The sequence below is a fragment of the Amblyomma maculatum genome, chromosome 3 (genome assembly GCF_055883805.1).
Source record: "Amblyomma maculatum isolate TAMU_Amacu chromosome 3, ASM5588380v1, whole genome shotgun sequence".
Taxonomy (NCBI): Eukaryota; Metazoa; Arthropoda; class Arachnida; order Ixodida; family Ixodidae; genus Amblyomma; species Amblyomma maculatum.
Genome location: NC_139346.1, coordinates 95,443,580 through 95,465,811, shown reverse-complemented (window position 1 = coordinate 95,465,811; position 22,232 = coordinate 95,443,580). Strand labels below are relative to the sequence as shown.

The following is a 22,232-nucleotide window of genomic DNA, read 5'->3' as shown; positions in this document are numbered from 1 at the left end:
CGTGTCTCTGTTTTAAGTATTACTTTGGACATTAAGGCGCGAAACGAAACTTGTGGTTACTTAGAATTAGCTGTTGAACTAAGCGAAACAAGCATATTTGGATGCGGCATTGTTTTATTACTGACACAGGCCTCGAGATTGCAGCGCTCATGCTGTATCCGTGTAGACGCCAGCAGAATCGGCGCCGCCAACAACGTGCGGGAGCCTGCTACTAGCAGCTCATTCTCTTGCCGCAAGGAGGGCGCACTGATGGAGCACTCTCCTTTCTTCTATGTTAGCCTTGAACGCAATGGTTCACATCCTTTGATCTTGATGCCCATGACCGGCCGTCGATAATATAGAAGACTATGACATAGCGGATGGGTGTTAAACACACATTCAAAAAGAAGCCTTGTTCATGTAAAACAAGTCGGAATTTTGTATCTAAAACCGCAGCCAGCGTCCCCTGCAATCGTCCTCCTAAAGCCCTACCATTTATCATAGTGTCGGTTTCCAAATTATAGCCGTTAAGACCGAGTACCGGCACACCATATATGATTAAGAAATTCAGCTGTTAATTCTTAGGCCTCTCTCGTTTCGTCAGTAAAACACTTCTTGCGTATACGAATATTTTCTGGTAGTTGGTCTTTACTTCCTACATATTACTGCATTGTTCTGTCTCGTAATAAATGTGAAAGATAATAAGTTTTCATCAATTTTAAAAACTTTACCAGTCCCTCTTTTATGCACAGCTGAGTATGCAGCGCATAAGCCCTTACTTTGGGCCGACAAACGGCCGTTAGACCCTCTAGTTACACTGCACGGCAGCAGCGCAGCAAAGATACCATGTTTTTTTAGCAGCTATTACTGCCATATTTTACTAACAGCGTCTGCTTAATTTTCAACAAAATGTCATAATTTCTTGAATGCGATTTTTCTTGATAAATGCTGACTTATTTTACCTCGTGCTCAGGTGTACAAAATGCGGAAATGGCCAAGAGGACAATGTATCATCATCGCCAACATTGTGTTCGATGGTTTGTCCGAAGCACGGGAGGGCTGCCTCGAAGACGTGAAGCGCATGCGTGAGCTTTTCTCGGCTCTCCATTTTGACTGCGTTGTTGCCACTAACCTCACGGCTAAGGTGAGCTCTTTTCTTCTTGGCACTCGCCTTAAACATATGTTTCACTCACACATAGCCTCAAAACAGTTGTACCAGTTTATGAACCGCATCAATTATTAGAGTCCATGATTGCACCAAACAAGACAATTCGACTATATATTCTTAGTTTCAGAATATTTCATGAGTCGTGTCTGTTACTACAGCTGAAAGGGAATTTGAAGCTTCGTTTAGAATAAACGGAACTTTGTCGTAAATAAACAAACCTTCACCAATGTTGCAAAGTGCTTTTTGATACCTGTTGGTTATTGTGCGATTATGAAAGCATTAAAACTGAGTAATTGCAAAACGAGGGGTATACAAGGACAGAGCTGCATTTCACATTGGATGGGTATTTTTCTTGGCCTACGTGGCAGAACGTTTCGGACCACTGTGAGTTCCACACAGTGAAACGAGCTAGAGAAACCCATAGCATCAATACAATCAAATAACTAATATGTGAGCATTAGTCACATCGAAATCGTCATTTACTTTTCTTAGGCAGCAAGCAGGAGCTTTTGGGACCCTTTAAATCTGCATGACAGCCTGAGAAATCTCTAGCTCAAAAACAATAATATCTGCCTTCTGAAACTGCAAAACTGGGGTATACATATTTTGAAAATGCGTATCACATCCTTCATTTATTTTCTTTTGTCGAGGTAACGACAATTTTAATCCCTTGTGGGTTCCATATATTCCACATAGCAAAACAGCGCTGCACAAACTCCTAGTTGGAATAGTATGAAATATGCGCGACTTGTGAAACTGCAAAGCCAACGGCAGATACTACTGTGTAAGCGCATCCATCACACCCCTCATTGCGTTCTTTTTATCTGGGTAGTGACCACTTTCCGATCCCTGCGGGTTCCAGGGGAACACATGAGCCCGGATAAACACCTAGCTCTCAAGTTATAAAATAAGTCCCCTTTGTGAGGCTGTAAAGCCTTCGATATAAACGGCCACAACTGTGTATCACGCCCCTTGCGCACTTTCCTTTAGCGAGGTAGCGGCCGTTTTCGTATCCTGTGGGTTCGACATAGAAAAATGAGGATCAAGAAAAGTTCAGCTCGAATACTATAAACTGTAAAATATGTTCTGCAGAACGGTCCTTACACACAGGTGCGATTGAGTATCACACCTTCTATCTATGTTATGTTAGTCCACACATAAAGAGACTATACAGCCTCCACATTATGGCTGTAAAGTATCTTATAGGTTCGTTGCATAGCTTACCTCGTTCTGTGCGTCAGCATTCGCCTAACGTTCACTGTGTAGAGGAGTTACGGACGTTGTTAATGGATGTATATGTCCGGCTTATGGAGCGCTATACTTTTCCGTTATTGCAGAAACAAGCTTGTCTAATGACTGTGTCATGTTCTTGAAGTTCTCTTGGTGCTTTGGATCATTTCACTATTTCTGGACTGGTATGCAAACTTGCACTATTTTAATGCAATAGTGCGAAAACGAGCCATTCGCCAGAAAATACCGAGTCGGCTTGTCTATATCACCGTTGTGAGCGAAAACCTACGGACATCCATGGTACGCAGTAGATGGCAGCTGACAGGGATGTGCTTTTCCACTCGACCAGGTGGCAAGCAGAGGTTGAATGGACCTGACGACTCTGGACTCTTAATTCAGATTGGTGGATGAGGAGAATCTGACCCTCCGGGATTCTTGCATACATAATCAGGCATCGTTCGCTTAGCCCACGCTGACACATTCGTACAGGGGAAGGGGGCTTTATGTTTATGTCGAGGGGTCTATCGCACGTTATGTTAGGTTACCGCCATTCACTGAAGAGTATTTGCCAGATAACGTGTATTGTGTGTGTTGTGTTTTATGGCACATAGGTAACTAAGGCCATCACGCGCCAAAAGCGAGGTTTAACGGAGGAATAGCTTAGGTAAAGAGGGAAAACTGAGAGTACGGCAAAGTGCATCTACACACGAAAGTATCCACAAGGAGAGCTTCGGACGGGAGTCTGTAACGTTGTTGCCGCGGAGGTTAAGCGTCGCCCCCTTGCCCTCGTTGTCTTCACAAATATGGACTCAAAGTCGAACACAAGCGGCCCTCGCCCGACGTTTTCCTTTTTCACTGCAGCGAAGGAGAGTTTAGGAGCCGCATAATAAACGCATCTTGAACAAGCTGTGTGAAATCACAGGAACGAAATCGCCGAAGTAGACATTAGAAACAGGGCGCGTGGCAGGATGCGCAAAGTGGACAATGAGCACATATTACTGCAATCTTTCTCTCAAATCAGGAAGTACGAATATAGAGGAGGAATAGGAGCTACACTTCATACGGCATTCAGCAACATGAGCCCTTAAAGAGTCGTGTTTCAACAGTTCTTTCATTCCCACTAAGCCATTCGCAAATCATTTTATAAAATTAGTTTCTCAAATAAACTGCCAGACTAGCCCCTCTGGGCAAATGTCTGGAGTCGGACGTTGCCAGGTTTATTTTTATATTCGGCAGCTGTTTGAAGGCAGAAGTTTTAAGCCCCCTGGTAAGTTGAATTTCCGGAGTCCTTCACCAAGGCATCTCTCATAGTCTGAGTTTCAGTTTCAGTTTATTTCTTGCTACAGATTCGTGGGCCCCGCGAAAAAAAATGCTGCAGCTTGACAAGCTCCCGAGGCCCACAACATCCAACAACAGTGGCGCCGTTGGTCACATGCAAATAAAAAAAGCTGGCATAAACATAAGCCATAATTCACAATCTATGAATGAACAGCGCAATCGCAAAGTAAGTACGCGATATAATATAAAGGACAAGTGAAATACAAAATTCAAAGCGTGCACTGAAAGCATTATTCAAACATTCTCTATGTAGAGCATTATACATACATATATGGTTTTGAAATTTTGTCTCGCGTTTCCTGTTTGTAGCGCAAGGACAGACATATCATAGAGACTGAATATTCTAAATATTGTTACGGACGACATCAAGGAAGAAGAAGCGGGCAGTGGCGCGGACAGGAGCGCTCGCGCAAGGCCCGGCAACATTTTCATTAAACGTCATCGCACTGTCATCGACCATCTCTCTGTCCTCTGTTCTCCTGTTTTCATCGGCTTGCCGTATCGTAACATTTGGTTGGAGGTGCTGAGTACTTTATCACCCCCCCCCCCCCCTCATCCTGGTCCGAAGCTTCGACGCCCTGCGACTTCTTGCGCTGTCAGCGAAAGGTTCGGAGGCATCGCATGGCTGTTCCCCAGCCTGCCGGACCCAGCAAGACCTGCCCGTTCCTCCACCCCGTCCCCCTGCCCCGACCACAAGACACGACCACAAGACACAAGAAGAGACCTGAACGACCATATATGACCCCACTGACCAGATGTGCCGGCCAAAGACACCACGACCCGAAACCGGTACGCTTCATGACATTCTCCCCTGCCTATGCCATGCGGTGCGTGCCTTGGCCTCCGCCATCGAGTCGTGGCAACGTGCGGCCCGAGAGTGTCCTGCCAAGGTTCATCGCGAATCATCGTGCCGGCAAGCCATTCTATTCGTCCTTCTTCCTCTTCTTTTTCAAGCATCTAGACACGCCCATCATCATGCCATGGAATCATCAACATCGTGCATCTCCTCGTCCACGATCGGGACGATCGCTCGGTGGCCCCGGGTCATGTTACGGACGACATCAAGGAAGAAGCGGGCAGTGGCGCGGACAGGAGCGCTCATCTCACTGTCATCGACCATCTCTCTGTCCTCTGTTCTCCTGTTTTCATCGGCTTGCCGTATCGTAACAATATGTTGCTCTTGTAAAAAATGGCTGCGAAGGATAATAATAAGGTTGGTAAAAATAATTATTGAGGATTTCTTTTAAAGGATTTAATTTTACGGTAGTAATCGCATTGGCAACGCATATGAAAAAAAAACAATTTTCAACATACATGGATGACGACAACATGATCGTGGTCTACCCACGCGTTACACTAAGCATTCAACGAGACTGAACATTTCCATCCTACAGAAATACATAACCGCAAACCATCAAATAAAAAAAATGAGAATCATTTAGTAAAAGTGCACCCGGAGGTCAGAATTGCTGCATTCATTATTTTTAATGCCTGCATCATAGAGACGGTTGAGCAATGCGGGAGATAATATCTAATCATCTGTAGCCCGTAGTTAGTTCGTGGAGTGTTAACGGTGTAGTGCTGTAGACGGCGTAGCGGGTATATAGACACTAGGAGCTTCAGCTTAGCTATTTGCGACTATAGTTTTGAAATTTTGTCTCGCGTTTCCTGTTTGTAGCGCAAGGCCAGACATATCATAAAGACTGAATATTCTAGATATGTTGCTATTGTAAAAAATGACTGCCGAAGGATAATAATAAGGTTGGTTAAAATAATTATTGAGGATTTCTTTTAAAGCAGGTAAATATTTTGAAGAGTGGTCTTTGGAGCAGCTCCCCAAACTAGGTTGCAATAATGCAAATGTGGCATGCAGAGGGTTTTAAACAGAAGCAGTTTAACTGAGGTTGAGAAGAAATGGCGATACTGTGATAGTATGCCAACAACTCGAGCAACCTTAAGGCATATATGATCTATAGGTGTGTCCCAGAGCACTTTTTTCGTAAGCCCCATTCCTAATGTTTTAAAGCAGTTAACAACTTCTATATTGTTCGAGGCATAAAAAAGTTGTCTGGAAATACTTCATACCTTCCCTTTCGGACAAAAGAACATTGCTTTCGTTTTCGAAACATTTATCTGCAGAGAATTTGAGTTTACCCAGTGGGCCAGAGCTGAAAACGTCTTGTTTCCGAAGATGAGATCATCGGAGTTGTAACCACTGAAGAATATGCTTGTGTCATCCTTATATATAATAAAGTATTCATTCTCATTAATATTGGTAAGATGATTATTGTACAAATTAAATACAAGTGGACCTAAGATACTCCCTTGTGGGACGCCAGTTTGGATTTCAGTCATGTGCGAGAAGCATCCATTGATATCGACATATTGATATTTGTGCAAAAGATTAAAGCAAATTAGCTCTAGCACATGGCCCCTGATACCATATCTCTGAATTTCCGCAACAAGAGTGTCATGACTAATGCTGTCGAATGCTTTTCTTTTAAGTCTATAAAAAACCCAAGTTTAGTCCTTTTTTTCTTGAAAGCTTTGTAAGATAAATTCTTTTTGGGCTACCAGTGCAGTTTCGGTAGAAACTCTTTGGGACGCGAAACCCTAGGACACCAATAAACAATTTTAGCACCTCCACTTCACCGCAGGTATGACCACCTCTTTTGCAAATTGCTCAGCTATTTCTTGAGTCTGTGGTCCGGAACTCTGTCAGTTTATTAATGACAATGGACTGTAGGAGAGCGGCAAGATACTGTTCTAAGAAGTAGTTAGCCCTCGGTTCTGCTCACAGTCAGCCTTTTAACCTGGCCTGACTCCGTGAATACATTTATACACGGTTTTGCTTTGTCCTGTCAAAAACGGCGCCGCACCTAGATTAAAATCGCGGACCTCTTGCAGGCTAGGCGGATAATCTAACTGTACTCCATAACGTTATCTTAAAGTACTCGTATGTAAGCACCAAAAGGGGTCCGTAAAAGCGACAGCGTTGAACAGCGAGGATCAAGCGGTTGATAGCAGGAACAGTCCAATCCGCAAACGTAACCAGGGATAGACCCTTGCACAATCTTTTCCTGCTCAACCCGCAGCACAATAAGCGCGAGCACGAAAAAACGTAAATGATCTGACCAAGAACGCATGTGTCTAACTTTAGATGCAGATCCTTTCATGTATCGCAATAAAACGCTAAGAAATGGTTGTATATGCAATAATGAGTGCAGCTAATGGCCCATTGTCATCAGCCTTGTGAATAAATTTACGTATATTACATTTCCTTCATCATTAATGTAGTTGTCTACAAAAGAGTCTAAAAGAAGTTGAGTATATTCATTTCAGGACTGAGTGGACGCGCTTCCGCTGCTTAGGGCAACAGAAACAGCTGACAATTCCTTTCCGTCTCGAGTTTTACGTTTACCAGTAATCTTTAAGCATCCTCTGTGTGCAGCGCGGGCGGCAAGAAATGTATCAAGGCGTCTTTAGCATTCAATCCGAAGAATGCGCAGTGAGCTAGAAATGACAGACCATTTTTTTCTCGCAGCTGTTACGCTCTCTATACCCCCCCATCCTGAACCCTATAAATAACATTTTAAAACCGAAAAATTGACAGACGTCAATGTCCCTCATGGGGCGAAGTATGCTTTACCCTTAGTGTTTATCCAATGTATGTACTGCCGTATCCACAACGAGTGGCTGACGCGTTCCGAATATGGGAATAGGTTGCCAGGTCTACGCCTTCGATCAATATGGGGCACAAAATTTTCCTACCCCATTCTCTCTGCTCTCTGGGCTCGAAATGGCTACTGTGGTCTCTTTCTCGGCATATATTGCCTCCCACCTCTTCCCACTCATCATTCTCCTCCGTCGAAGTTACTTTCTCCCAACCTTTTCTATTCTGCTCCAAAGCTCGCGCCGTCTGTCGAAAATGTTGCCAGCTTTAAATAAGTGCTACTTTAAGTGGGGTTTGGACATAACAATTAAATTGCAGTCCTGAGCGCATCTATGCTCCCGTATTCGTTCTGGTTTCTGCGCATTTTCTTACAAAAATGAGAGCCTTGCTGAATGAAACGGCGGTATACGAAACCCGATGCCACCTTTTAGACGTATGTGAGAATAAATTACAAGAAAAACTAATGGTACCAATGTCTGGAAATGATTCTAGCAGTGTTTACTATAGGTAAATTTGTAGAACCGTACAAACATTCGCAACGGTTCGCGCTAAATTAGTTATTGATACGCTGTTCAAACTTCTTGTTAAGAAAGTGTACAGACAATATAGTTAGTTGATTACAACATTACGCTACTTTACTTTTCGAAGGTAAGCGTTGATAAAATCCTCACGATGACAACTCAGAAGTATAAGCACTATGTTTTAATATAGGCGCATACTGCTGATGAGCGCTTTTGCAAATAATACAGCAATACAACCAAGTTCCGAATATAGTAACGAATGAAAGGCTGTGTTTTGGCCTGTACGTCCTCGTAAAAATTTAACCCATGTCCTCATTGTGCAGGCTTCAGCAAATATGTCTGCAACGACAGATGAACGAGCTTATTGGTCGTTCATCGTAATAAAACAGCGCAGCTAAGACAAGGAAACAGTGCACAAGTGCAGTGTTTCCTTCCTTGTCCATGTCTTAGTTGCGCTGTTTTATCACGTATTTCAGCAAGCAACATTCGCTACATTAAGCTATCCCTCCAAGTAAAAATAAGAACGCTATAGGTTGAAAAACGTACGAGCTTTACTATTTAATATTTGCCCGCTAAGACTCTTATTCCCTAATATTTCAAAATACCATTAGTAGAAACCACCATAAAGACCCTGTATGCATTGTGGCAACAAAGCGGACAACTATATTTAGGGAAACGTGTACCACTTGGCAAAACCAATATTCTTAAAAACCCCAGTACGCACTACACCCTTGTATATGAGGTAAATGTTATCCGGGCATTCTCGAGAGTCCTAAAATTTGGAATTTCATGACTTCGTGCGAATTCAAATTACATATGCGCTTTATATACCGGGTAGAAGGAGAGAAAGCAGACGGCAACACAGTATGAAAGAGCACTGAACTAGGGTCAAGGGGAAGCCTCAGTTCGCAAGCCGAGCCAAGGTTTCGACAAGCCTACTTGTCTTCGTTCGAGCAACGCGATCTTCACTGGCGTTGATTTAAGTAGGCTTTTGTTTCCGAACAAGAAAAGCCAGAGACAGGAGAGAGGGAGGAGAATAAATAGGGCGAGAGGTGAAAAAATGAGTGAATGTTTCTTAAGTATGAATTTTTTAGCCAGGAACCGGTGATCGCGTAGCCTAAAAAAGAAAATAATAAGTGGAATCCCCAGGAAAAACTACAGTGCGGGTTCATGAAGAGTCAGCGCCTAAAACTGGTTTGATAATGACATTCCTTCCTTGAAAAGATACAGGCATACGAATGGGTCTTCATAAAAATACAGCTGCAGAAATATATTTATCAAAAGCTTTCCGCGAGGAGTGCAGAGGTTCAAAGAAACATAATATTGTTACAATATTTACAAATCAAGCGAACCATACCTGGCAAGCCTGATATTATATGAACAAAAACGGATACAGGGGAGAACAAAAATGAGAATTACAAGTGACATGCCTGAATTCTGAGTATGCTCATGTTTTGAGTAGTGCAAGAGTACAGTAAGAATTACCTTCTAGAAATTTCTAGCTCTTTGGCTAAACTTTGAAATTGCTGTTACAGAGCTCTTTCAGCCAACGTAAAAATATTTACAGTATATTACACTGCAGCCTTTACAGAAGCTTTCCCAATGTATATAAATAGCATTTTTAGAGGAACAAGCATCCTTCAGGGCTTTGATGCCTGGCCATGATTCTCCTTTTTATTGCAGGAGGTGAAAGCGCTATTGAAATGGGCAGCCGATGAACCTGGGGGGCACTTTGCGAACGTGTTTGACTGCTTGATTGTGGTGCTGATGTCACACGGAAAGGAGAACCACATTTATGGTGCGGACCACGAGCCACTGCACCTTTACTACGACGTCTACGAGCGATTCAACGACGACAACTGCCCCAAACTCAAGGGGAAGCCCAAACTGTTTTTCGTCCAAGCCTGCCGTGGAGGTCAGCTGTGTCTCTGCTTGGCTAAGTGCTGCCTATATTTTTATCTACAGCTAATTAGATCATCAATGCTATTCCCTGTTGTGGTAGCTCACACAAATTATTGTCAAGTTCCTCTGAAAATTAGGCAGTGAAGCGGTAATATTAATGAGAAACATTTTTTGCTCAATGTGTGGCCTGGACAAGGTTTGTGTACAGAGCTTGTCCGCATATACAGTCCGAGAAAAAAAACACTGCCGCCACATGTTTCAAACCCGCGGCCGAACAAGCAGATCAGCTTCTGCAAAAACATTTTGTTGCGAAAGCAACACTACACTAGTCGTCGAACCATCCCACCTGGCAGAACGAGGGTGAAGCTGCGCATGCGCAAAGAGCCACGTGACATCAAAGGCAGCAGCTTGTCTGTCGGAGCTGCCGTCGCGGCCGCGCGCTCTGCCGGTGCCGGAGAAGTGACATCATGACCACAGCCGGCGACAGCTGCACATTACTCTCTCCGTTGGTAGTGCGGAAAAGATGTATGTGTGCTGTAGGAGCTCGCGACAGAGCCCGACCGCTGCTCAGTTCGTAGCCTAAGTTATTCTAAGCGTAGCCATGCAGCTGTTGCTTTCGCAACTCAACTAGGTTTAACCGGAGCTAAACTATTACCATTTTATGTTTTTTAACTTACTTATTTGCTTATTTATTTATTTATTCTCAATACCTCAAAGGCACCTGTGAAGGGGTTTTTACATGACGGGTGGTAATACAGGTGAGTTCTTGGATGAAGTGCTTGATACGTGATTGCCATGGTTAACAGCAGCAGCAGCAGTGGTAATGTCTTTCCAGTCCATTGGCGTCAATACATAAGACGAGGAAAGATTGGCTGATGATCGGGCTGAAGGCGGGTATACCGGCGTTTCAAGACTGAGGTAAGAGGGGTGGCTATGTGCTGATACATCAGCGGAATTACGAGGGGATTCAAATTAGAATTTATGGAAAAGGAAGAGGAGGGAGACTTTGTGACGGTGAATAAGGTTGGGAAGGTTATCTTATCCTTCGAGTTGAGTAGCAGTAAACAGGTGTAGTTAAAAAAAAATAAAGCGCGCCGCACAATTCTGAACAGATTCCAGTAAATTAACGGGGTTATCTTTGTAGGGGTCCCAGATAGCGCATGCGTACGGCAACTTAGGTCGAACGAAGCGAACGAAGGTGCAGTAGGTTAATATATTTACAGAGAGCGGGGCTAATCGAAGGCTGCGGCGCAAGTAGCCGAGGATGCGGTAAGCTTAATTTGTTAGTGTAGCTATATGACCGGTCCATGAAAGGTTGACGGATACTTTTATTCCTCAGTATTTGTAGGTAGTTACGGAGCGGAGGTCGTAAACAAGGAGAGTGTATTTCCTGACAGTAACGACCTGTCTTCGATTAAAGGCAAGAAGAGATATCTTAATGTTTAAGGACATGAACCATTTGTCACGCCAGGTTCGAATGTTATCAAGATCAGACTGAAGTGCTTTAACATCGATTATGCTGTTAATAGGGCGATAGATCACGCAGTCATCTGCGAATAAACGGATATTTGAGGACATATTAGGAAGGTCATCTATATTGTGACACCCAGGTTGAGAGGACGAAGAGAAAGGGACGAAGATGAACGGTCGGCTCGTGCTGGGGGCTCTAGCAAGCGGGCTCAAGCTTCCGACGCTTCTTATACGGGCAATAAAACATCGCTCGTAACAATACAAAATAAGAATAAAATAAGGTCTAGAGCATTGCATTGCGGTACTCCCTGCAATACCAGAAACTCCTTCTTGCTTAACTAACAGGCAATATTTGAGTGAATTCGCAGTGGGCTGGTGCAGTGTAGGCCGGACATGACAACGGAGTCCAAATATTGGGCCAGTGATTTGTGGTACCTGGGAAACTGTTTTCTGAGCTTGTCAGAGTTTTTAACTTCCTCTGCTGTAAACGTAATTGAGCCCATTCATTTTAAGCGTTCAAACCGACCATAGAAACTGGAGTGAGGCCTAGGATGCATTGCTTGCAGTAGTGTGTACCTGACTCACTTGTGCTGTATGGACCATGGTACACCGTGAAAGCTCATTCCGTACTCTACAAAGATTAATGAACAGCTCGACACCCAAGAACATCGGTAAATGACACAAGTTCCTGTCGGACGTTACACTAAGGGGACCCTCCCAGCCAACCTCCCAGGTTTTCAAGCCGACACCTTCATATCTCCATCGTTAAAGGTGCATCTTCGACATCCGAGCCCGGCAGCTCCCGCCTCTCTAGGTGAATTGCATTACGAAAGTTCGTTCCACGGCACCAATCTTCCGTAACCAGGGAGTTACAACCTCTTATCACAAGCCATCTAACGCTTGACCATTCTCATTAGAAGACAGTAACGGTCAGGCAAATAATTATTGAGATGGATCACAACAATGGCCTGGATTTCAATTCACCTTATAATCCTTAGCCTTGTCCTTACCTCTAATCAAAATTTTTTTTGTGCTTCATCTAAGTGAGCTGTGATACTTTTCAGCGTCCAACAGCTTCACGTTTACTTACAGCTGCGTACATTCTAGGTCCCGTTCTACACTTCGGATCTCAGCCGCCTCTCCGTTTATGCAGTCGTTGCGCCATTGGCAACACAAAAAAAAAACGTTTTCATACATGAGGCGCCTGCATTAGCTTACATTCTGCCGGTCATTTTTAGCGCAACAAGGCCTACCCAGTGTAGACCTACCGCCTGCTCAATGCTTGTGAATGTCTATCCTTATTATGAACAGAAATGTAATAAAAGAAAGAATGAGAAACAGGTTGCTACAAACTGCTCATTGTAACCGATCTGCGTTACCTCGGAATATCTTGGGTTCAAGACTCTGTCCACAGGATGCGTTAGCCTTTCATACATTTTGTTAAGTTACCGAGGTCTAAAATTATCCCGCTTATGTGTCCTTGCTAAGTCATAGTATCCTATATTATCTGTATTCGGACATAGGTGACGAAGTTGAAGGATTCCAACCATCACGTTTCAGGCCATCTTGCGGAAGAAAGAAAAGTACTCTGTGGAAGCGTCCTCGAACCGACTACTATAGTGCATTCACTTTACTGCAACTGTATATTGGCACTGGTTTTCGCTGTCTAAAATATTTTGTGCATATGCGTACAAGGAGAACGTAATTACACTTTCATTGAGAAGTGTTTTGTACAATGCAACAGGTGGAGTTGAGCGTCGTAGGCGAGGCTATCGCTCCCCAGCGCTTCCGTACACGGGATTCAGAGCTAAGGGCATTGATTTGGTTTCGTTTTTAGCGTGTAACGTCCCAAAGCGACTTAGGCTATGAGAGACGCCGTAGTGGACGAGCCAGGAAATTTCGACCAGCTGGGGTTCTTTAACGTGCACTGGCATCACACAGCGCACAGGCGCCTCGCTTTTCGCCGCCATCGAAAAGCGGCTCTCGAGGCTGGAATTCGATCCCGCATCCTTGGGAACAGCAAAGTTTTTAAAAACGTTGGGAACAGTAATCCAGCGCTGTAACCACTGCGCCACCCCAGCGGGGTCTCTCTCTCTCTCTCTCTCTCTCTCTCTCTATATATATATATATATATATATATATATATATATATATATATATATATATATATATATCGAAATTAGATTTCGGGCGCCGCTCACGCTGAAAGAGCCCCTCGGGCACTGACGCTGCTCCTTCTCTCAGGGCCATGCCAAGAAGAAAAACTAGCTGAATGCGCCTCCTGGAGCACCAGGATCAGCTCTTCCACCGAGCGTTCGGCAGCCCGAATGGATGGGCACCGCCGAGGTGGCGCAGTGGTTACGGCGCCCGACTACTGTTCCCAAGGACGCCGGATCGAATCTCGGCCTCGGCGGCTGCTTTTCGATGGAGGCGAAAAGCGAGGCGCCCGTGTGCTGTGCGATGTCAGTGCACGTTAAAGAACCCCAGGTGGTCTAAATTTCCGGAGCCCTCCACTACAGCGTCTCTCATAGCCTGAGTCGCTTTGGGACGTTAAACCTCACAAACCAGCCAGCCCGAGTGGATGGCTAGAAGATATTGGCTTCGAGTGCTGCTTCGCGTCAAGTGGCAAGCCTAGGTGATCGCGCAAAGAATAAATGACTGGTATGCTTCTCCGCAATTGGGCACGTGCATCGCACCTCAAGGATCGCAACGCAAATCACCATGCAGATCAAACGCGGCCCATGACATGGAATTGCTGCGATACGAGCGCCTCACTGCATCACCACCGAGAATCTAACAAGGCCATTACATGCATGACCTTCTCCCCAGCAGGAAACGTGACGACAGCGAATGGGCGATAAAATCTCAAGAACTGAATCTGCGCAGAGGAACTTGGGTAATATTAAGAAGGGACACCACGTGACCCGAATTAAATCTCAGCTCGCTTATTCGTTTGCTTTCACTTTTTCGTCCACCCGCTGTGATGGCATATACTGTTGGGGTACGTTGGCTTTGTCAAGATATCGTTCGTGTCATTATTGAGCAAATGTGCCTCATCACGACGACTACCTATTGTTCCGCGCAGATCACCAAGCGTCCCTCGCCCTGGACTTGTATGCAACAATTTTGAACAGTCGCGTCAAAATCAGCAACTATGCATTGAAAATATAGGAGCCAACATCTTCATCAAAACCTTTACGCTGTTTTTTTTTTTTGTGTGTCATAAAATGCCTACTTAATTTTGGCTCTCCATTCTTCCTAGTTTATAAAATGCGATTTCTGTCCTTCCAGAATGTTGCTGATAAGAGTGGATGGTGGTTTCTGCGCAGACAGCTACTGTTGCGGTACCAGCGCCGTTCCGAAGAACATCGATTCCGGCTCTATGGCTCCGGGAGCACGTGACGCAGCCCCATCCTACAAGACGCCAGAGAGCAGGGCTACGTGGTCGGACATGTACATTGCTTATGCAACCATTCCAGGCTATGTGGCGCTTAGGACTGTGGAAAGTGGCTCGTGGTTTATGTCAGCGATATACGAAGTCTTCATTGAGCACGCTCATACTGATAGCCTGACAAAGCTTATGCGCCGTGTTCATGACGTTATATTAAGGCAATCATCTCATGACGGCAGCCGGCAGACGCCCTGCACAGAGCAATTCGGCTGGAGGAAGAAGTTTTATTTCTTTCCCGGTCGTATGCACAGTCGAGTAACTCCAAAACATAGCCTATCTTGTACTAGCTTACAATTTATGGAGCTGAGCACGTGGGAGAGTGTTTTTGACGTTATTGAGCAAAAATTGGCGAAAGATGTGAAAACAGCGAAAGAAACAGGGGAAAAGGAAGTGCAGGAAGAGGTAGCCAGCTTAAAAAACGACTCACAGGCGGCTTAATATGGTTTCTTAGTGTTACACCGAACGAAAGGGAGGTCTGAATACTTTCAGATGTTTAGAGCTGTTCTATGCAACATTTGCTGTAACTGAATTATCTGCAAGATACACTCAGGCACAAGCTTGCATCTACGTCGCTTTTGAAGCACATAACAGCATTGCCTGCTTAGCTGAAGACTTAGCCGATTCTCAAGCAAAAATAGCTGCCCTTCGCTCCATTTATTCTCCCAATTCTCTGCATCTCTCTTTCTATTCCCAATTTCCATCTCCACACCACGTTGGCGGCAACCAATATCTCAGGACTTCTTTCACTCACGTCCGTTTTTCATCGATGCTCAGCTCTTTGAGAGAGTCCAGGACTCTCGTAGAGAGCATATGGACTACAAGTATACCGACTTTAAGCTCTGATTTATAACTGTACATAATGCTTTGCAGCTTTGATTGCCTGTAATAAATTATATTTCTTATCGTTCTGCCCTGAAATATGTTTCGGTCATCAATTGCCAGTTAATAAGTTAAGTTTAGGTTTCATCATCATCCCAATCAGCCTGACTGTATACCCACTGCAAAGCGAAGACCTCTCCCATATTTCTCCAATTAACCCGGTCCTGTGCTAGCTGCATCCACTTGAACCCTGCGAAGTTCTTAATCTGATCCGCCCATCTAACTTTCTGCCGCCCCCAGCTACGCTTTCCTTCCCTTGGAATCCAGTTTGTCACCCTAAGCGACCATCGGTTATCCTCTCTTCGCATTACATGTTCTGCTCATGCCCATTTCTTCTTCTTTATCTCCACTAGAATGTCAGTAACTTCTGTTTTTTCTCTGACCCACTCTAAACGCTTCTTATCTCAATGTTACCCCTACCATGTTTCGTTCCATAGGCCTCTGGGTTGTCCTCAACTTAACCACGAAAAGAAAATAACAAGAACAATAAGATTGGGATGGAGCGCTTTGGCAAGCACTCGCAGATTATGGCTAGCAGCTTACTAGTATCGCTCAAGAGGAAAGTATACAACAGTTGCATCTTACCTGTACTCACCTATGGGGCTGAAACGTGGAGGCTATAACCAAGAGGGTTCTACTTAAGCTTCGTTTAGGTTTCCAGGGAATCAATTGAATTGATGTCTTTAAAATAAGAAAGCACATGAATATTGTAGTTTGCATTTAGTAGAATGAGGAGTGCGTTAAAGAGAGAAACTCTTCTGGATTCTCCGCTGTTGCTACGCCCATCACATAACCGGCGTGGTGAGGCACGCTGAATTTTCATCTATTCAAAGAGGGACATTTACCCATATTGAAATTTGCTGCGTCATTTTAGTCACTGGTATTCAGTAATTCATAACAACTCTTGACACTGTGTTAGGTAGACAAAGACATCTGATGGTGTCTTCGGCTGACAGCACTAATTTGCGTTTTTTGTACACTCCTGCATAGCCTCCGAGACTCTTAGCTGTCTCACAGGCTATCCTACGTTTCTACAAATGGCGTGTAGAGCGTGTAGGGCTAGTGCTAACTAGAGACGCCGGAGCATGCTGCGAAATGTTGCGATTGTGGCGACGTTGATTTGTCAGGCACTACAGCAGTGCTCCACGAGTGCCATCAGCAGAAGACACCATCAGTTCTTTCTCATATTAGAGACATGTTATCAGCGTTTTATTCAATGCTATCAGATGCACAATGCACACGCTACCTACAGGCATCTTCAACCAACTGACGCAAGTTATGTGGCAGACAAGCTTTGCCTTTGCTGCATTACTAATGCTTTTGATTAAAACATGTAACTTAAATTATCGCTTCAAGACCCTCAGCTTGGTGGCGCTACTGAGGCTATTTTTTCGTAGAGTACGCTAGATGTGTCGCCACCACTTTCAAGATCGTGAGAATCTGCTCGTTGTCTTTCTGATCTCTCTTTTAAAAATTAGATGAGGAACTAGAAAGCGCAAAATCCGGAGCATCTGCAAACTAACACACTCAAGAGGCCTTCGCCGAGACTCCCTTGACTTTTGCCGAAATCACTAACCTACACAGAGAGACGAGACGACGCTTCCCGCCTCCCCATCCATACATTGGCAGTGCGCACTATGCCGCATAAACTTCAAACACATTCCATTCTCAGGTATTAGAGATTGACACTGACTACGGACGGGGACTACGATCCTATCTGCCCCAATTACGACTATGCAGTAACGACCACGCTGGCACACGCCCTTTAGGGATGCAGGGGAAGTCAACACCAACTTCTTACCTGCTCCGACAAAAAGACGCAGCTGATGCTCGTCTCATGGGCCCAGAGCCTCGCTCCTACCTGGGGGCCATGCCAGGCTAACATGCATTAATGATCGCACTATTTTGACAATAATTGTTGTTTCTCTCTCTCTCAAGAGGTCACACTTGACGCAGCCGAAGCCGGCTTGATCCCCTCCCCTTTCTTTGTAGCGTCTCTTCTTACACACACACACACACACAACAGATCTGTCCATTAGACGTGATACCTTCGTGGCCGATGGTCATGGAGTAAGGAAACAACTTAGGAGAGGCCCTTGCCATTCCCACTGCATTGGAGAAAGTGTGGCGGAAGGGACGTCAAAATTTAGGGTTAGCCAAGTCGGGCCACAAGCAACAGCGACGATGCTGCTCTGAAAACTCTGGCCACTAGCAACAGCGTTGCTAAGGGCCCTAGGTACGTGAGCGTCGCGGAGAAAGAAAATGCGGAGTGTAAAGGAGGAGAGACGTTGCAGCGTCCGGTCACAGCGTGGCAGCGCCGGCTTCAAACAAATGACGTCAGGGTCTCTCCTAAGTTCTTTCCTTCCTCCATGCCAATGGTTCTTTCGCAGTAGGGCCAAGATTGCCCCACCGGGGTGGTGCAGTGGTAAGACGCCCGACTACTGTGCCGGAGTACCCGGGTTCGAACCCGACCTCGGCGGCTGCGTTTCGATGGAGGCGAAACGAAGAGGCGTCCGTGTGCTGTGCGATGTCAGCGCACATTAAAGATCCCCAGGTGGTCGAAATTACTCCGTAGCTCTCCACTGCGGCTCCTCTTTCTCTCTTTCCACTTTCACTCCCACCTTCCTCCCTTCCCTTACGGCGCGGTTGCGGTGTCCACAGAAAACAAGTCTTACCACAGAAACAAGGCGTCTTACCACTGCACCACCCCGGCGGGGCAAAACCACGCCACAAGTGAAAGTAGGAAGGTGGAAGTGAATATGGAAGGAGAAAAAGATGGTGCCATAGTGGAGGGCTCCGGAGTAATTTCTACCACCTGTGGATCTTTAACGCGCGTTGACATCGCACAGAGCACGGACGCCTTTTCGTTTCGTCTCAATCAAAACGCAGCTGCCTGCTGTCGGGATAAAACCCGTGTACTCCGTCACAGTAGTCGGTAAGTTGATTTTCAGGGAAAGAACGGTGCAGTATATGCCTCAGTTCTCGATGGACAGCAGCACTTGTAATTAACGGCTTACAATTCGATATCCAAAATATGGTCCGAAGATGCAAGCAGGTGGTTACACTTTTTAAACTCCATTGCGTCTAATGGGGCTGCATATCGAAGCCAAATAGAGCAGGCAAAAGTGATGTTGAAGCTGATGCTCCCCACGGGCAGCCATTCATTACATGGCCGGATCGGGAGCAATGGCGGTTTGGAGACAGCGGCCACTGCTTCACTGGTACGCACATATTTTAACGGCCTTGTATACACGTGCTGTCGGTTCAACTCCCTATCTCCTACTTGACAAACAGAGGACGCTGAATTGGAAGCGAAATGATATTTCTCCGTGAACGGTGCACAGGAATTGTTGCGCAAAAGTAATAATGATAATAATTGGTTCACAGGAAGGGAAAGGCGCAGTATCTGTCCCATTTGTTTATATGGACACCTGAACCGCGCCGTAAGGGAAGGGAGGAAGGTGGGAGTGAAAGTGGATAGAGAGAACAAGGAGCAGTAGTGGAGGGCTGCGGAGTAATTTGGACCACCTGGGGATCTTTAACGTGCGCAGACATCGCACAGCACACGGACGCCTCTTCGTTTCGCCTGCATCGAATAAAATAAAGTTAAATTGGTTCATAGGAAGGGAAAGGCGCAGTAACTGTCACACTTGCTCTGTGGACACCCGAACCGCACCGTAAGGGAAGGGAGGAAGGTGGGAATGAAAGTAGAAAGAGAGAAAGAGGAGCCGTAGTGGAGGGCTACGGAGTAATGTCGACCACATGGGGATCTTTAACGTGCGCTGACATCGCACAGCACACGGACGCCACTTCGTTTCGCCTCCATCGAAACGCAGCCGCCGCGGTCGGGTTCGAAACCGGGAACTCCGGCACAGTAGTCGGGCGTCTTACCACTGCACCACCCCGGCGGGGCCCATCGAATGCGCAAAAAGTTTAAGCAGAAATCACGTGCTTGCTTTTGCATTATAACTGCAACGCCAACTGCGGATTTTGTGCGACGTTCCCGCGTAAAATGTCAGAGCATGGTGCTTTTAGATATATTTTTCATTTTATCGAGAGCAGTGCTTTCTTTAAAACTCCAGCATGGGTGTGGAAAACTTTTTATGAAACTTTAAATGCTTATATTACATTTCAGAGACGTCGCACAGTGCGTGCATTTCTGGAATTCTTGCAAGACATCGGTTCTTTCTAAAACATTTAGTTTTCATACCCTGTCTTATAGATACGGTATTTCCGTGTCTGCTTTTCTATTATTAAATAAGAGGTGTCTAATTGTCTCAAAGGTTTTTTAAAACTGTAAATTCTCATGAACGTACGGGTACAACGCTCCCCGTAAGCTACGGTGTACCAATGTTAACGGTAGTAAGTGACCTGCTTTCTCTCATCTGCGTTATTGACCTTCCCCTCAGCTTCCTTTCTTCAGTCATTCGATAACGATTGTGCACTCTACCACAAAATACCCTACTTCAATCATTTTTACAAGCTTCCAAATGGGATAGAATTTCTTGCAAATTTTTGTAAGTGGCGTATGCAAGATAACGCTACTAATGACAAAACTGTGAGCGTTTCCTCTCTTTCGGTTCCGGCTGATTTATTCGCGTATTCTATCTGCGGCACCGCCCGTTTAATTTAAAATCTTATAACCATTTTGCTGGCGTAACACTTGATATATTTATTGACTCATGCATATTGACCTGTCACTCGGGCAGTAGACTTCTGTCACTAGGGGTCCACAACATCCTCCAAGAGCTCATTGAGACACACTTGACGTCGCAAGAGCAGCGGCTCAGGGAAACTAAAACGGGGCTGTCTATCCTGAGAGGCTTAGGTATAGGGGCAAGGACCCTTCAAGCCAGGTGACCTTGCCGGTAGAGATGCGTGAACGCATACGGGTCAAACCACTCCCCAAAAACATGCAAGCGGATCGCCACGAACGTCGGAGGAGGGCCAGGGCGAAGACGTTAGGCCAAACGTATCAAGGGGATGATAGTGCCGTGTATGTTTGGGCGGCAAAATACAACATTACAGGAAGGAAGGCTTTCGCTGTGAGCGCGTTGAGCATCTCCCGCAGGGTAGCAGCTACGGTGGTCACGGACCGAGTAGAAGAGGCCGAAGAGGCCGCAATAGCCCTATGAATTGTTCAAAACGAAACCAGCACCATTCTCAGTGATTCCAAAACGGCTCTTCGCAACTTCGCCAAAGGTCGTATCTCCGCCACTTCATTCAAAATTCTTAATGCGTTGCCAAAAGATAGAAACGTAGTGGATCTCGTATGGGTCCCGGCCGACTAGGCCGTCCCGGGGAACGAAGCCGCTCATCAATATGCTCGAGGTTTTGTCAGCCGAGCTGATGAGGAAATCTTGGACGCGGGAGCCCGACGGGGTAAGACATTGGACACGTACCAGGCCATTACCACTTATTACAAGGCGCTCAGGGCGAGCCTGCCGCCTCCGCACTCTTCGCTCAGCCGAGAACAGGCTACCACGTGGCGGCGGCTGCAAACGCGGTCGCAGCCAAACCCCTGGACGTATGCCAAAATCTCTCCCGACATAGTAAATCCGTACTGTCAACTGTGCACCGAGCCTGCCACCTTAGACCATATAATCTCGGACTGCGCGGAGGATCCGCCTACGGCTGATCTAGTACCATCTCCCTCGCATGAACACCGGGAAGCTGTTCTCGCCAACCGGGACCCAGACCTTCAGTCGCGGGCCTCGGCAAGAGCGCAAGAGGTCGCTGACATACTTGGACTGTCGGCCACCTGGAGCAGCTGAATGCAGCCAAGGTGAAAAACATCTAAATCATTGCTGACAAATAAAGTTTCTCTCTCGCTCTCTCTCTCTCCCTCTCTCCAATGCCCATTCAGCACAAGGGCATCGAAGTCGGTGGGGATCGGGCAATATCTCACGGCCAATGGCCACTACATCCGTGGAAACTGGCTGAATAAAGTTTCAGAAATGGCAGTTGGGATCCCAGTAAGCTTTGAGAGCAACTTTGCACTTTTGTCATACGACGAGGAAATTAGCATTAAAAAACTTTTGAACGTGGCTAAAGAAATATATGTCACAGCCGTTCTCGTTTTTCATGTGAGTTAGTGCATCAATTTCTTAGCTTCTTGACTGAGAGAACAAACATGCTCCATTAACCTATTTTTGACCTCTGGACCAGCTGCATTTGTACTACTGCTCGTAGGAAAAAGTTACCGTGTCCGGTGCCGCCTGAAAAATGAGACTGTTCACACCCGGCAACCAAAGTTGTATCGTACTAAAACGTCCAATCTACGCTCTATACCCAAATTTAAAGACCTTTAAGACATATTCCCCCTTTGTAATGCCAGAGGTTTTACAAAGGGGGAGTAAAAAAAACACCAAAATAAATTGGAAAAACAGCACAGAGACAAATTTAAATAACACCTAAGTATACAACGCTAGTTACAGCTTCGCGGAACAGCTTGTAATTATTCATGATGACAATATCTTCTGGAAGTTTATTCCACTGATGTGAAGCTCGTGGCACGAATGACTAAAAGAAAATTTCGTTGTTTTATGAATCGAAACCGACTTTACGGGTTAGTCAGTAGATTGGTTACACAAAATGGCTAGGGGATAAGGCGATTGCGCA

At 45.5% G+C, this 22,232-nt stretch overlaps 1 protein-coding gene across 6 annotated transcripts in view; it reads left to right on the top strand.

The window, feature by feature from the left end:
• LOC146195372 (caspase-7-like) overlaps positions 1-21,436 on the top strand; it is a 44,975-nt gene extending 23,539 nt beyond the window's left edge. For 3 of the 6 annotated variants that reach the window (XM_084597798.1, XM_084597799.1, XM_084597800.1), the window contains 3 exons: positions 953-1,123; positions 9,593-9,824; positions 14,611-17,542. In XM_084597798.1, coding sequence (XP_084453924.1) covers positions 953-1,123; positions 9,593-9,824; positions 14,611-15,170 — 963 coding nt within the window. In that variant the 3' untranslated portion in view covers positions 15,171-17,542. Of the gene's footprint in view, positions 1-952; positions 1,124-9,592; positions 9,825-14,572; positions 17,543-21,284 lie in introns of those variants that run through there. The other 3 variants (XM_084597801.1, XM_084597802.1, XM_084597803.1) reach the window with 3 other exon arrangements.
• Positions 21,437-22,232: the final 796 nt, after the last annotated feature.